Source organism: Pomacea canaliculata, linkage group LG7 (genome assembly GCF_003073045.1).
Source record: "Pomacea canaliculata isolate SZHN2017 linkage group LG7, ASM307304v1, whole genome shotgun sequence".
In the NCBI taxonomy this organism is placed as follows: domain Eukaryota; kingdom Metazoa; phylum Mollusca; class Gastropoda; order Architaenioglossa; family Ampullariidae; genus Pomacea; species Pomacea canaliculata.
Genome location: NC_037596.1, coordinates 15,990,988 through 16,006,546, shown reverse-complemented (window position 1 = coordinate 16,006,546; position 15,559 = coordinate 15,990,988). Strand labels below are relative to the sequence as shown.

Genomic DNA, 15,559 nt, shown 5'->3' with positions numbered 1-15,559 from the left:
GATCAGACTGAAAACTCTATATCAACCTACTCTGATTATGGCAGGCACTGGCACTTTTGAGTCAAACATTATTCATCTTACCCTGTTTCGACGCCCAACTGTTTGCCACCAAAAGGATGGAGCACCTATGCCGCAAGGATACTCTTGCCGAGGTGAATCACCAGCCGCCTGTAAAGTGATTTCTTCCACTAGAAGACCCTCAGTTCAAAGTCTGAACTTATAATCTAGGTATTTTTAACCTCAGCGCCCTAGAACTTCTTGGACGTGAAAACTTCTTATTGTGACGAGAGGATTCATAACATCATGTCAGACGGGAATTGCCTCCTGTGCTGAAAAAGTGCTCATAGTTTGTCTCAGGTAAAGCGATTGGGGTCCTGTCAGACTCTCTATATCTCGAGATTTAACATAGGCCTGATAAGCCGATTTGTAAGAGAAGAGTTTACGCTGACTCTTGAATGAGCACTTTAAATTGTAATATCTTGTTGTTCTTCCAGACAACACCATACCGTTTCTTCTTCAGCAAGCGGCTCAGTCACTTTCCCTTTATGTGTCGTCGGCAAAGGAATTATGTCTTGGCAGGTTCCTTATACATTGAATTTGGTGTAAGTGGTGGTGAATTTGTATCTGATTACAAAATATTGTTAATTGTATTATTGTTCATTTTCATCAGCTGTTATTAATGGTTAATAAAATATGTCAAAGTCTTTGAATATTTGTGCTTGTTTTATCTAGTGCTTTCTTGTATTTGTATGTTGTCTGGCGCTGACCTCAGTAAGAGAATATATGAATATAATAACCCTGTTTTTGTCAACATATTTATGTGTCTTCTTAAACACCTTACTCAACACCAATTGAAGTTAAACATGGAATTTTTTAGACTGGCAATAGTTGTGATAATTGAGTGAGTGTTCAGTTGATGATCGCCCTAAAATGCTTGTGTCCAAATAATCACGCTATTCGTTCGGTTGCCACTTGTAGCGGTGTATAGACATTATGTTGATGGTTTGAAAAATTCGACATTGATTTTCAGTCGTACAGCCCGACGGTATCTTAGTAGTAGGATGATTGACCTTCATTTGTCACTAGTGACTGTGTGGAAGTTCTTATTTTTATAATATTCTTTCAGGAATACCGATAGTCCTTATGTAGTATTTTATAGTTAGATTTAAAAGGAAATTTTTATTAATTGGTGAAACTGTAAAGTGGCTGTTTGATAATTATACTGTTTTTAATTCATTAATAGTTTGGGTATACAGTTTAGTTTGAGTCCATTATGGACGTACTCTTTGTATGAGACAGTAGGCTGAAACATGACATGCATCAGAACTCTTTTTGGAAGTGGGCCCATGTTAACACATAGTCAACTTAACTTGACTGCACATCTGTCTGATTCGAGTATTGAGTAAGTGAATTATAACATCTACATGGACGTGGTAGGTGGACTGCAGTCTGTCTCACCAACGCTTAGCTCTGGGAAGTTCCGGTTGTCTGGGAGCCTCAAAAGAATGTGATAAGCCGGAAGATTCTGTATAAGCTTGTTTTAAGTAGTTTTAATCAACATATTGTGTCTTGATATTCTAAGTGATTTACGGCGATGCAGTCTCTCCCGTCTCGGAACGTCAAGTTCGGCCAGGAGTCCCGAGTTTGGTTAGTAGCCACGGTGCGCCATAGTGCGGCGCACAGGTGTAACTATAATTTCACATAATTTTGTTCCCGGTCAACATATGGGTAAGTGTAAAACTTTCCTGAGATTATTGAATACATTCCTTTCATCGTTAAGGTAGACACCAATGCAATAAAGAGATATAAGCTGAAGAAGTAGGGTGGAATAAAGGGGGGGGGTATTGACAGATCTCTCTTTCTCAAGTTTTTTATTTCTTATAAAAAGAGCAGCATTAAATTTTTCGATGATCGTAAATCTCTGTTTTCTAGAGTACTGACTGACTGGATCTTGTGTGTGTACGATAGTGTTGTTGTGTCTGCTGTAGATAATTCTAATCAAACCTGTGCATTGAAGAAATTATATTATCATTGTAAATTGTTACATGTTCTTATCCATTTTCTGGCTACCAGCAGTGCCAAGCACGATGAGGCATATTTATGATTGATTTTCGTTGTCCTAGGACAGAAGGCTAATAGAAGTCATGAGATGAGAGTATGGTTACTATGCGTTTGGTCAATTAAGCTAAGTGTAACCTATAATCTTTGTCAAAAAATAATTATTTGATAATATGCATGCATATTACAAGATATAACAAGAGCATTAATATAAAATGTTACATATCTTTATAGAAAAAGAGCAATACGGTGCTTTAACAATTCATGACCCAAGTATAGGTAAGTTTCATATTAATTAAATATTCTGTTTCATTTGTATTTAAAAACTTTATACATGGATTCTTTTAACAATGTTTTAGCAAGACTGGTGGACAAAAACGTGACGCATCATACAGAACGTTGAATGTAACCTTTCCGGGATGATTGAAGTAGTCTTGTTAAATTGTGGCATCAGATAGTGAGCTCTGTGAATTATCTCGTAAACAATAACGGTTGTAAATGTTGTTATATGCATGGCTACACTTTACAGAAGTGTTGTTATGAAGTTTATACTCATACAGGTTTTACACATAAAACTAGAGAAGTACCACTAAGATGTAAAAACGCAATTAAAAGAAGAATAATATTTTAAAGGCATAGTACATTTATTTTCCACTAAAATTAAAATATTTCAGGCTTAACACATCTATGCTTTAATTCACTGATTACGACATAAATAACTAAAGGTATAAGATAATGATGTTGAAAGTCAGTCCCTGCTCAATTGTAACAAGTTGCACCTGTTTTACATTTCCTTCTTTAATCCAGGATGCATTAATATTTTCAAGTTATGTCTTATGACTGCAGTACAAATGAAGGTTGCAACTGATATCGTGCCAACAATATTCTTTTTGTCTTATGCAGTTTGGACAGCATGTATATCGTTAAGTTTTATCATATAAGTATTGCCTTTTCTGTAGAGATAATTACCATAAGATTTATAATCTGTGTTCAAGGAAAGCAATGATTGTTTCAGCTACATTTCTGTTTGGATGTATGTATTCATTTATGCTTTTACGATAGGCCAAATAATGTTACTATATACTTTTAACATTTGACATGAAGGAAAATCAACAGAAAAAAGCAAAGAGTAGAAGGATGTCGAATTTATGTATGCTTCATAATTCTGGGAATAAAGAAGGGCAAAAGTATGTCTTTAATTTCTTATTTTGTAGTGTCTGTGTTGATCTTTGGACGAGATTTGGAAGTTTGGAAAAAATACACTTATGATACCAGGCTGCGATGTAGTGTGGGTAAGTGATGGTTGGTTTTTTCGGGTATGACACATTGCATATGTAAAATTAAAGAGCAGAAGTGTTATGTATTGTAAAAATTATAATAGAATTTGTTGTACATTTTTTACGGATACTTTTTGAATATACTTATGAGGTGGCTTGGTTAAAAAAAGTTATTTTTATCATTATATCGGTTTGTTTTGTTGCATTAGTTTTAGCTCATTCTGAATTTGATTCCTCAACGATGTTACAGCTCTGGGGGAAAACTATATAATATTTGAGAGAGATTTTACAGGAAGGAAGCACTCAGATGAATAACTTGCGGTGTTAGCTATGCTTTATTTTTATCTATAATCGAAGGTAAATATACAGGTGATGATGCACATTATATTATATAATCTGCTGTTGAAAAGTAATTGTCATTTACTGAATTTTGCATTTATCTGGATATTGCTATGGCAAATAATAATTCTCGGTGTTGTGTGTGTGTGGACAGAAAAGCGACTATTATGGCATAAGCCTTCATGTGTTGTACCTGGCAAGTCCAATGTTGCAGATGTTCTTTGCTTGATGCAACCTCTGCTCAGTCTTAGTGTGCAATAGAATCTGTCTATAGGTAATAAGAAAGTGAGAATAATGTTACATATAAATGATTGTTGCATTTGAGGCAGCACGCTTAGTCCTTAAGCATGTATTTATCATCAGTCATTAAGGTGTAGATGGATGTAGCAAATAGCGAACTTCACAGAGATCTTTCTGTGGTAAGAGTAGTTCCAAATGAGGAAGTTAGTAATGTTTTTATTCACGTACCAGCTTCTTCCATGAATCTTTATCAAGGGTGACAATTAGTCGAACAATAAAAAAAGTAAAAAGAGAAAAACAGTCGAATAAGTGAATAGTCGAACCACACACACCACCTACACCACCACCAACTGTGACTTTTATTTCATTTTTTTATGTTATACTGTATAATGGTATGATATGTAATCTGTTTCTTAGGATCAAAAACGTCGCAGCAATAGTCTCCTTTGCTCTATTCTTCAGATTGTGATGTAGTATTTGGGAGTTTTTTTTCTGCATTTTCTGCATGAATTTTAATGGTGAGTAGCAAGAAGTCTCTATCTCTATACCCAAGAAAGTGACTATCACCAAATCTGTTATCATCTTTTACTATAAAACATTGCAACAAAAAAAATATTACATTTCCTAACAGGATTTCAGAAATGTAACATAAATATGATGATGATGATGATGATGATGGTGATGATGATGACTCTTAAATAGTACTACAAAAGTACTTGCACTAATGCAAAACTTGCACATATTATCAACACTACGACATAAAATACCAATACAGATATCAGTACAAAAGGTCAAGACTGTTGATGACGACGACGAGTATAGTAGAAAAACACCAGGGTACGAACTCAAGTGTCCTAGTATCACATTGTAGCCATGCGTGTGTAGTCATACAGATAAAAAAATATGACTTTATGTATAACAGGTACGGCAAGATTAACAATATTTAAGGGTAGAAGTGAATTGTTGATTATTTTCTGTCACATTACAATTTTATAATTGCAGTCGACTCCCAGCAATATGCCAGCAGAATTGAGGGTGAGGCGAAAGTGAATTAATATGTCGATCATTTCATTTTTTATGTTATCGCGGTTTTTATTTAAACAGAAGGCGATTGCTTACCTAGCGGTAATAGGTCAAAATTTATAGAAAATGTAAAAGGCAGTAGAAATCTTTGAAATCATATGTAGAAGTTCTTTACAACCAAAGCATTGTGGTATTAAAAGTGAGAGCACAGTTTTAATTTGAACATAATAAGTCTATGGCAAAGAAGCAAAGAGCATGAGAAACTCCTAAAATAAAACAGAAAACAAAGGCTGTTACAATAGATTAAAATAATAAATGATTACAAGAAAAAAACATATAGGAAGCATATTGCTAATGTGGTAGTTGGATTTTAGCACAGTTCCATTTATCAGGTGGTTAACATGGCAACCTGCTTATGAGTTATATTATACATTATTCGACCAGTACTGTCCTTTAGGTAGGCTGAAGCAAATTATGTTCTCCCCACATATACAACACCAAGCCCACCCACATCACTAAATATGAGATAGTTGCTGAAAAATAGCCGAGGATATAGTTAAAGCAGTATATGCCTAGCTTGGTTGTGTTCTTTAACCGTGTACAATTTTACAGTTATACAATCTACATGATAGTTTTTAGGCAGTTGTTGACAAATTTATTCCTGAATTAACTAGCACGATTCATTGTACGAAAATCTAATTCACCATTTATTTACTAGAAATGTGTACAATGTCATCAGTCAAACATTGACCTCTCTGGAAAAAAAGAGAACACCATCAGATGGATGTTTATGGAGGAAACACGTCCTGTGTTATTCACTAGAAAACACGTTTCGACTTACTGTGATATATCAAAATGCTTGAACACTATTTTTCAGATGATCCCTTTCCTAGAGTGAAAATAAGTAAATGGAAATGTGCCCGGATTATATTCTGTGGTCAAGAACAGACAACATCTGGTATTATTATTGTTACTAAATACTACTTTAGATACTAAATATTTAATGTCAACCTTACTATATTTAGACCTGCAGATTTGTCATAGGAGGTATTAAGGAGAAAAATTAACGTGCTCATTTGGTATTCTTCTAGAAAATAATATCTGTCCTTATAATGACTCTAAATTGGTGTATCTAATCTGAATTTGCAAATTAGATATAATATGCAACTATAATAATGACATTTTATTGGTTAAGACAGGACAAAATATTTAGATAAATGTTGCAGTATTTCCTGCAGATATAAAACGTTATCGAAGAAAAAGTAACATGAAGTAAAACAAACCTTTTAAAAAAGACATGCTTTGGAGGAAAATGTTCTTCCAACGACATAAGCAAAAGTTAACATAAGACAGAGTACAAAGGAGGCAGTTAATGTTGATATATTTTGCTTGACGATTTGCGAGGTAGTTATTTAGATTGGATTTGAAAGTACTCACAGGTGTGTAAGTTGTTGTGTAATACTATTGACAGAAGTCGACCAAGTGATTTTGACATTAGTCGGTGTACCTATAGCTCATTTTGTGTCTACAGACACGTCTATAAACCAACTCATGAGCTCACAACTTACAAATTATCAAACCATGAGTACTTCCCAGTTGGGTAGTGGCCAGCCCTCAAGCTCACCTGGGATGGATCCCCAAGCTAGCAACACTAGAAATATTGAGGACATTGATGGTGAAGGTGACTCATCAGATGTTGCCCACTTACATGTGGATGAACGTGAAGCAGATGTCACAAGGAACCAGGTGAAGATATTAGAGATGTAAAGATATTTAAAAAAAACAAATACACACTTTATTAGCTTATATTACCATGGCATCTCTGAAGCAAGGATATGACTGTAATCATGCTACAGCCGAGAGGAGATATGAACTATAACAAACATCTTGCATGATGTATTTTTGCTCTTTATTTTCTTTGCAACATTTCTAAATTGAACTTTTGTGTTAAAAATACAGCTTTTCTAATTTTACCAGAACTAGAATTCTGCTTTCCGTTTTAAGAACAAAAAAAAGTATGATCATAATATTTGTTAGAAAGTTTATTTTGTCTTAAAACCAACACTCCCAGGAAACTACACAAGTGGGTTTCAGTTATAATGTTGATCAGGATTCTTCACGAAAACGCTAAGTGTAGAAGTTAACACTGCACAAGGCCTTCTGAAGTGACCTACCTGTATACCTAAAGTGGGCAACCAGTTGAGACGTGCAGAACTGCCTCAGGTCTTAATACATAAATGAAAACAAGCAGTTTTAGACAAAATCCAGTTTTTCGTAAGAAGAGGACTTTTATTGATGCCTTTGCAATGTCCTTTCCCACATTACTACCTAACATACAGAAACTAATCATATTTTTATTTGTGTATGTGCATGTGTGTCTTGATTTTTTTAATTCTTTACAGACAGTGGAGGCTCCATTAGACATGTTTGTTAGTAAGAAAAGTGACAACGAAGCTCCCAGAGTCTATCTATGGTTAGTGGACCTTTTTTCTGTGTGTGTGTGTGTGAGCGCTATGTGTATAAGTACATGGGAATGTGTGTTTATCTACATATTTCGTACATATGTAGATGTGTATAAGTATATTAGCTCGTGTCCTACGTGTGTGTTGCCCCTTCTCCATATCCCAATCCCCAAGATCCCAATCCCACACTATGCGAAACTAACTTGAGGTGGAGGCACTTTCCCTACTAAAACACCACCACGCATGATAAAATCAAGTAGAAAGATAATAGTGCCAGTCACATAGAAGTATTTAGTAATCAGTAAGAAATCCTTATACTTACTTTTGTAGGAAAATTTTATCAGACTGTCTTTTTTATGTAAGGATCCTTGGGACTATTGCCCTTTTTTATGGTCTACCTGCGGTAGCAGCTGTCTGACATATTCAAAGGTTAGTGGAAGAAGAAAATGTGTGTGAGTGTGAGTGTGTGTGAGTGTGAGTGTGTGTGAATAAATCATGCATTCACATATCATTCATGTTTGTTTTGTTTCTCTGCATGATCTCAGAAAATGAATGACACGGCGATGAAGATCTGTGGCTATTACAACTTTGAATGTGCTTATCCAATGCGTTGGGGAGAATATGAAATCGTTTCTTTCAACAGCATCATCAGCAACATAGGTTATATTTTCCTTGGTATTCTCTTCCTCATTTTAGTGTTTTTGAGGTAAGCAGTGAAGGTGTGATTTTTTTATTCTAGTTCACTCACTCCAATTTGTAAATTTTATGTATATACCCACATAAATGCGCAAGCACACCCACTAAATGTCAAGAAGTAAAGAAGTAAATATATATATTTTGCTACAATTATTTAGTGTTATTATGCTTTAGTATGGTTTATTTTGTCACTCCTTGCGTTTTTTTTCTTTTTTCAGAAATTTCCAGCATATTAGGCATGTATTAGAGAATCCAACATGTCAGAATCACAATGGAATGCGAGAACATTTTGGCTTGCTGTATGCCATGGGATTCGCTCTCATAGTGGAGGGTGTTATGAGTGCTTGCTAACCATCTCTGCCCCACCTCTCTAATACCAGTTTTGGTTCGTGTTCTGGCCAATATGTGTATATGAGCATGTGATATACAATAGAAAAAAAATTTGTGAAAATCTTAGTTTACATGATTCAGATAGAAAATATAGTCATTTTGTTAAGAAAGGATATTTAAAGCTGCGCGTCAGAATTCACATCCTTGAATATATAATGGGTGCTATTTAAGTCCTAAAGCTCTGGGAAGAAATCACGAATAACTTAGACTACAAAAAAGTAAAGAAAATTGAAAAAAAAAGTTAGGAAAATACATCAATTGTTAACTATTAGTAGTCTGCCATACTAAATCAAGCTATATCTCTTTTTTTTTATAAATGTTTGCAAACAGTTATGCTATTTTGGTTCCACAGACACCTCTTTCATTGTATGCTATTACCTCCTGTTGCATTCTGAAGATTTACGAGATTCGCCACCCAGACGCTCATCTTAAAGCACACAGATTACTTCTGTATGGGTGTATACACCTGTATTGCTGTTCTGGGAATGGTGAGTGTCGAACCATTTTTTTGTTGTTTTATTTGTATTATTTCGTTTTCGGTGATTGGTTATGGGAATGTTAGAAGGAGGAGAGGCGGGAAGAGCAGCATCACAACTCAGAGCCACCATGGACCTTCATTTACTGGGTTATTGTATCCCTTTCGTTTGCTAGTTGTCCTATCATAGCAGTTACTAATTATATATATATATAATTTATTAATATCTCAGCCAAAAGGCAAACTCAATGCGCTGAACAAGATCACAAAATAGTCACAAAGACGTGGAAAGCAGAAAAATGCGAAACTTCTTTTTGTGTAAGCACCTTGTTCATAGTGACCTTTTGGTCTCATTCCTAATTGCTCAAAAGTTAAATTGCCAATGCCATAAACCCAAACCATTTTAGGAACAGTCGCTGACTTAACCCCACCCCATATACCAATTTCTGAGTACAATGTACAGTTAGAATGTTGCTGTATTCATACAGTATGTTAAAAAGATAATACTATGAGTCTCAGTGTTTACTGTTGATGAATTATTACGTGAACAGATTACTTTTTATTTGCTGGATTAGATGGATTTTGCACAGATGTATGTATGTATTTATTAGTATTATAAATACATTAGTATGTATGTGTGCATACATGTGTGTGTATGGTTTTGTGCTTGCGCGAATGTGTGTTTCAGATTTCTGGCAAACACAAGACTGTTTGGATCGTTTTTTCAATTCTGTACATAATTTGTGTTGGTGTGATCGGATACATGGTTTATAAAGGAATAATCATCGAAGGTATGGTGGTCCTCACATGGATGTACCTTTGTATTGAACTTTATGATTGTTTCTTTCACATCAGGCAGGTGATTTGATGTCAGCAACATTAAAGTTTAGTCCTGTGGGTAGTTATTAGAGCTGAGTGAAAGTAATGGCTGACATTAGATTATGGTGATCGTTTCAAGTATAGTCGTTCTTCTAACTTCTAAAAGCTTTAGAAATCAGGAGTCCATAACATTCTAAAACAGACAAGATAACAAATAACATGGCTGACATGTCTGATTGAGTCGTTAAAGACCATCGAGGGCGGCTGCCTTCAAAGGAAATGCTGATTATACATTTTTCTTGTTAGCGAATTGAAACAGATTTCCTTAATAAATTCGGTCAGTGAATGCCATTATTTACTCATTTGTTGTCGATTATCAGTAGGCTTGTTGTGTAGTAGCTTGTTCTGGGTATTTTGGTATGTTACTGTCCACCCGCATAGCTTACAATTTTGATGCTTGTCCTCAATAACTTTGCCCTCCCACTGAACAGAGTGAGCCAGAGTAAGATTAAACATGCATTTGAATGTGAATGGATTTTAAGCACAAATAATGCCAACTAACAATTTACTTTCTGCAGATGAATCTGTCCACACAGGCGATCAACATCAAAACTGCTGTAATTCCTGTAATTGCTATCCTTGTACCTGTCCTACGAAGTGCATACATAAGGTAAATTTGTGTCGTTTATTATTATTATTATTATACTTTTCAAAAAGTATGGCTTTGAACATTTTAATATAAAATTAGGACATATGGGGACTATGTTTCCTTTTGTATCTAGTTTAAATCTTATTTATCGTAGAGAAACACGTTACTAAAGTGTTTTTAAACTGTAGGAAACTAATTTAAAATGTATAATTATTTTGTCATGTTTAATTAATTTTTATATTTGTAAACACCCATTCTTATTATAAAATGGTTTGTGATCAAAATATTGTTTTTTGCATACAGTTTTGGCTTGTGCTTATGGGTGTTTCCAACGTGATGCTGTAAGTTGAGACACGTGTATACCATATTTGTAACATCTCACCTTTTATCCTTTTCACAAACATGATTCCCATTGTATAATACAGACATGTCCTTTCGCTTTCACATTTCTCATCTAAACTAGTTTCAGGAGGTTAAGCAAACTAGGAGAACCAGTTTAGCTTAAAGAAAGACAAGAGAACTTTCAAGTAGGAATAACATAATAGAGACTGACATTTTAAATCATTTAAATCTGAAAATTTCAGTTACAAAGAAATAGTGAAATTGTAACTATCTCAAACAGCTTTAATGAAAATAACCATGTTTACATACTGTCTGGGTAAAGAAAAATATGAGTTTAATAGGAACAAAAATAGCGCCGATTTTTATTATGAAGCTGCCAACAAAGTACAAATCCAAATTGAATTGAGTAACCGGCAACCAACTTCGACATGGCGGTTGATCATGTATACTTCGTCTACTTTCAAAAATAAGGAAATACCTGATTGGTTGACTTTTTTTTAGCTTTCTATCTTGGCTCTTCTGATCACCTAAGCCATCTACCTTGCATAAGTTCCCCATAAAAACTTGTACGCGGTGCTTCTTAACTGGTTGTCATAGTATAGCAAATTGTAGTCTAGACTTTAATTTTGGGCGATTTACCACATGATATATATCAAAAACTGTTTAATTTTAACTTGCTGTAGGTACACATTTTTCCTAACCCTGATGAGTTTCATTTCTTTCCTAGTGCAGTGGTTGGTGCCATAATCCGAAAACCGGACTTTGCGACCTATTTACTAATCATCTTACTTGTGAACCTTTTGCTCTATTTTCTGCTGCATATCATTCTGAAGGTTTGTAATTAATGTTAAACATCATTGAAATGACACTCCAGTTATATGCCAAATTTGCTGTGAATCGTTGCTCTTTGCATTGGTTTCTCACAAAGTTTAGTGTATGAAGGTGCCTGTACAAATAACGAGTTCATGTTACAATTTGTTACATGGTCAAATTTGTTTTAGTTCACACACAACATTAAGATTTGTCACTTGTTTATGTGACAACGGCATGCTATTTGCTAGCGAAGTGTGTGTGTGGTATTATATGTGTCTGGATCCATTCATTAAATGTATATTTTTGTGACTTTCTTTGTTCTTTAGCGCTGTGATGGAGGGATCGACCTACGCTCCTGGTTTCCTAGACTGATCAGCAAATGCACCATTTTCATTTTGGCTGCTATTATCTTGTGGGGTTTGGCTATCTCCTATTTTGTTATCAAACAGTATTCATGGGAGGTATATCATCAACACTTTATTGCTTCTTCCTTTATTTGTAATACTTTGATATATTATTAAGGTATAGAGGGACGCTAAAGACGTGGATGTGTCACTTCTTGCCAACATTATTAAGACATTCGATGGGCGTTTGTCTACGATTGGATTCTTTTAGAAAAGCTGGTACACGAGCCCCATTTAATTACTTAAGTGGACCCTGGCACATCCAGCATAGTCTAGACCTCAATTGTGGACGATGTTTTAAGTTACCACATGCAACTAAATTTAAAGTGTCTCCAAGCTTTGATGCAGCCAATTTGTCTTCTTCCTTCTTTTTTGTCTTTTTTCTTCTTTTTTCTTGTTGCTTTTTACCAACCAACATTTTACAAACGTGTACGTATGATTTCAGCTGTCACCAGAAGAGTCCCGGAAGGAAAATAAGCCATGTGTGTTGCTGGACTTCTATGATTATCATGATGTCTGGCATTTCCTGTCTGCTGGTGCTATCTTCTTTTCATTCATGGTGAGGAGTGGGCGAACATAGATATTTTAATACTGGGAATGATATTTTGTGCACATTCTACTATCTTTGTAATGTGTGTATCCAGTGGCATAGCAATCTGCCATTTCACTCCATTTTTTTAGCATGTGGGAAGCATGAAAAGAGAACTTATTATCTAAGCAAAGCATGCTACTGATGGTTATAAATTATTTTCATTTTTGAACTTTAATCGCACAAACCAAATCACAAATATGACAAACATGTTAAGAGGATATTTTTTATGTGATGTCAGTTACCTAGTTTAACGAAGATGTGTTAATAATATTTTTTCCATAGTACAATTAAATATTATGGAGTATTTTTGTTTGTTCAGGTTTTGCTGACTTTAGATGGTGACTTGGACAATAGGCCTGGAAACACAATGTTTATTTTCTGAGAGTGATTCGTGGCCGACTGAATGTCTGAATATACAACAACTGGTATGTGAGATGTGAGAGATGTGGCGGGAGATTTTATTGGTCTACATTAGATATACAAACATCTGTTAATATGAAATGTCTTACACGTTAAAGGAAGTAACACTTTGTAGTTATGAAATGTGACTCAAGTGTTGAAATGAAAAAAAAAGACAGTATGGAATGTTTATTTGCTAGTCTGTCATAGACGATAGTGCATAGAAAGTGATATTTAATAAATGAGGTAAGCGAATGCCACACCAGATAATGTAATATAGTGATAGAAATAAAGCAATCTTTTACGGACAATATTTTATTTTTCAGGCAACCCTTTTGTTGTCTACTTTTACAAAATTCACTCTCCATTTCTCGGATATTCTTTGATTAATGAGACGATTTGGTTGTAGAGTCTCAGGTCCCGCCACTGTACAGGGCTGGAAGTACATCATTGGAACCAACATCAGACAATTGAATTCTGAGCTCAAAGATATGAACTTTAGCCTAACACTGTTTTTCAATTTTATTTACTTAAGTTCTTAATCCCTGTGCTTATTTTTTTTCTATGCAATGTGAGAACTACGCTACATACATGTACTTCATTATAATCATCACTACCACCACTATCATCATAACCTTAACCCAGTATCAGTTCTCTCATCAGTTCTTTCTCCTAAACTAACTTCCACCATCTTGACGGTCAGTGTAATCCCGGTTTTTAGAGTAATCTATTGAAGTTATTGTGTACTCATGTGTCCTTTATTTACCAGTATTCTTTGTCCATATATTAAGTATACCTGCTTAATGTACAATATACGTATACACACAGAGACGTATGATTTAAATTAAAATCTATGTCATGCATGTAATTATCACCACTAACATCACAGTCGTTCTGGCAGTTAACAAAGCATGCAATACGCACACCTGTCTCGTGCAAAATTCCTGCAATGATCGCAAGTATCTTCTCCGAAACCAAGACCTTCACAATACACAGATGCACTCGATGGACCACATTGTAAACCTTTGTAGTGTGCTGCTTGTACTTTATTTGAATAATAACAGTCTTTCTTGTTAATTATTGTTTAGTGTCATCATTGGGGCAACTGGTATGCATGTTTGTACAAGAAAACTAATAAAAGTTAAATACATCATTGCTGTGTGAATAGTTTTAAGTGTCCTCTGGATGGCATCTGAACATCATTCATGTGGGTATACAAATATCTGCATTTACATAATGTGCTTACGTGCATGGGCATGAGATTGCGCGTGCTTTGATTTTAAGGCATGTCAAACCTATTTCTTTTTAGTGATAATCTCCATAACTGATAAGTACTATTTTTTAAATAAAAACTATTATATAAATTCAACCAAAAATGTGTAGTTTATTTTTTAAAGATCGACTGAAAAATATTTCTCGCTATATATATATTACGCATCACACAATAATACCAGTATATATATATATGTTTGGATAGTCAGGGTAGCAATCAATCAGGGGAAGCCTTATTGTCCGATTTTACAACCAACAGGTCGCGTTTATGTAAGTGGTCCATCCATGGGAGGCCGGGTATAGCTACTGACGGACATAGTGCGATGCGCAGTAGTTACTCAAGTGACATATCGATAGCTTCTGGGCAGGGTAGCATTGTCTCTTCAGTCACGTATTTAGCCAAGTATAATACTTTAGGATAGCTCTCCGTGCGTAAATTTAATCTAACAAATTCTAGATGCGCATTTGTACTTGCATTCAGGCCCGTTCTTAGCCCCCGCGGGGCCCGAGGCAAAGGGCATGTGCGGGGCCCTCACGCCACGATCACACGGTTTTAGTTGGGATCTAAAGTCACTTTTTTCCTCAGGGATATCTCGTCTTTTATCATTGACAGCACGCTGCATACACATTACAACATAAGCCTACGATTAATTTATTTGTAACGTTCGTCAATAGCGCGGGGCCCTAGGCAGATGCCTCGTCCGCCTGCCCCTAAGCACGGCCCTGCTTGCATTTGTTGTATATATGTAATTAATATTTATAATTATTGTACTGTAGATAACATCCATATAGTAAAAATAAATAGTGTATTTATCAGTCTAAAAATAACAAATTAAAAAAAACCTGAACAGACCTAAGCCCTGGTTCTTTATTACAAGGCTCAGGCTCATCTACTTTACCGGGAAGTTCAAACTGACTTGGATTCCGCCGCAATCCCCCCCCCCCACCGTTGTACCTATCCTGTAATTGATTAGAAGATAATTTATTTATTTTCTTTTCCTCTTTCTTCCAATTTGGCCTTGTATTGGCGCGCGTGCTATCCGAAACAGCCTTGGCACCATTGAGGAGATAAAGTGAATTAGAAAATGAAAAAAATGATTCCTAATGTGCTGCTAATTGAAGAGTATGGTTTCGAGCTTTAACGCAGTAGTTGCATCACGTGCATGGCGAATTATAGGAATTATATTTGTCGTGAACTCCTGGGGAAGAGCACTTGGAGATGGTCAGAGGCTGTGATTCCGTCATTTGGCCTATCACACTCTCGATACCTTTACCAAATCACGTCGGAATTTACCGTGTGCTCTCATAG

General features: G+C 35.3%; 2 protein-coding genes across 5 annotated transcripts; both read left to right on the top strand.

The window, feature by feature from the left end:
* The first annotated feature begins 5,757 nt into the window (after positions 1 to 5,757).
* Positions 5,758 to 7,832, top strand: LOC112568613. Its single transcript, XM_025245988.1, has 4 exons — positions 5,758 to 5,895; positions 6,469 to 6,683; positions 7,340 to 7,410; positions 7,763 to 7,832. Exons 1-4 carry the CDS (start codon positions 5,793 to 5,795, stop codon positions 7,815 to 7,817), a joined length of 444 nt encoding a protein of 147 aa, XP_025101773.1. The 5' UTR covers positions 5,758 to 5,792; the 3' UTR covers positions 7,818 to 7,832.
* A 1,063-nt stretch (positions 7,833 to 8,895) lies between these two features.
* LOC112569420 (SID1 transmembrane family member 2-like) lies at positions 8,896 to 14,131 on the top strand. 4 transcript variants are annotated; one of them, XM_025247188.1, is made up of 9 exons: positions 8,896 to 8,973; positions 9,649 to 9,751; positions 10,358 to 10,449; positions 10,732 to 10,769; positions 11,498 to 11,603; positions 11,910 to 12,044; positions 12,433 to 12,546; positions 12,899 to 13,004; positions 13,388 to 14,131. In XM_025247188.1, the coding sequence occupies exons 1-8, from the start codon at positions 8,938 to 8,940 to the stop codon at positions 12,959 to 12,961; spliced, it is 687 nt and encodes a 228-aa protein (XP_025102973.1). In that variant the 5' UTR covers positions 8,896 to 8,937; the 3' UTR covers positions 12,962 to 13,004; positions 13,388 to 14,131. The 4 variants fall into 4 exon arrangements, with proteins under 4 accessions (XP_025102973.1, XP_025102972.1, XP_025102971.1 ...); XM_025247187.1 differs by having other exon boundaries at positions 13,364 to 14,131; XM_025247186.1 differs by having other exon boundaries at positions 13,305 to 14,131.
* Positions 14,132 to 15,559: the final 1,428 nt, after the last annotated feature.

Bases quoted from the DNA above. Each gene is read 5' to 3' on its own strand.
- LOC112569420 (XM_025247188.1), top strand. From the start codon at position 8,938: ATGGGTGTATACACCTGTATTGCTGTTCTGGGAATG. The intron at 12,045-12,432 runs GTATATCATCAA...GTATGATTTCAG, and splicing joins TCAAACAGTATTCATGGGAG to CTGTCACCAGAAGAGTCCCG. The intron at 12,547-12,898 runs GTGAGGAGTGGG...TTGTTTGTTCAG, and splicing joins CTATCTTCTTTTCATTCATG to GTTTTGCTGACTTTAGATGG.
- LOC112568613 (XM_025245988.1), top strand. From the start codon at position 5,793: ATGCTTGAACACTATTTTTCAGATGATCCCTTTCCTAGAGTGAAAATA. The intron at 5,896-6,468 runs GTATTATTATTG...TTGTGTCTACAG, and splicing joins TCAAGAACAGACAACATCTG to ACACGTCTATAAACCAACTC. The intron at 6,684-7,339 runs GTGAAGATATTA...AATTCTTTACAG, and splicing joins CAGATGTCACAAGGAACCAG to ACAGTGGAGGCTCCATTAGA.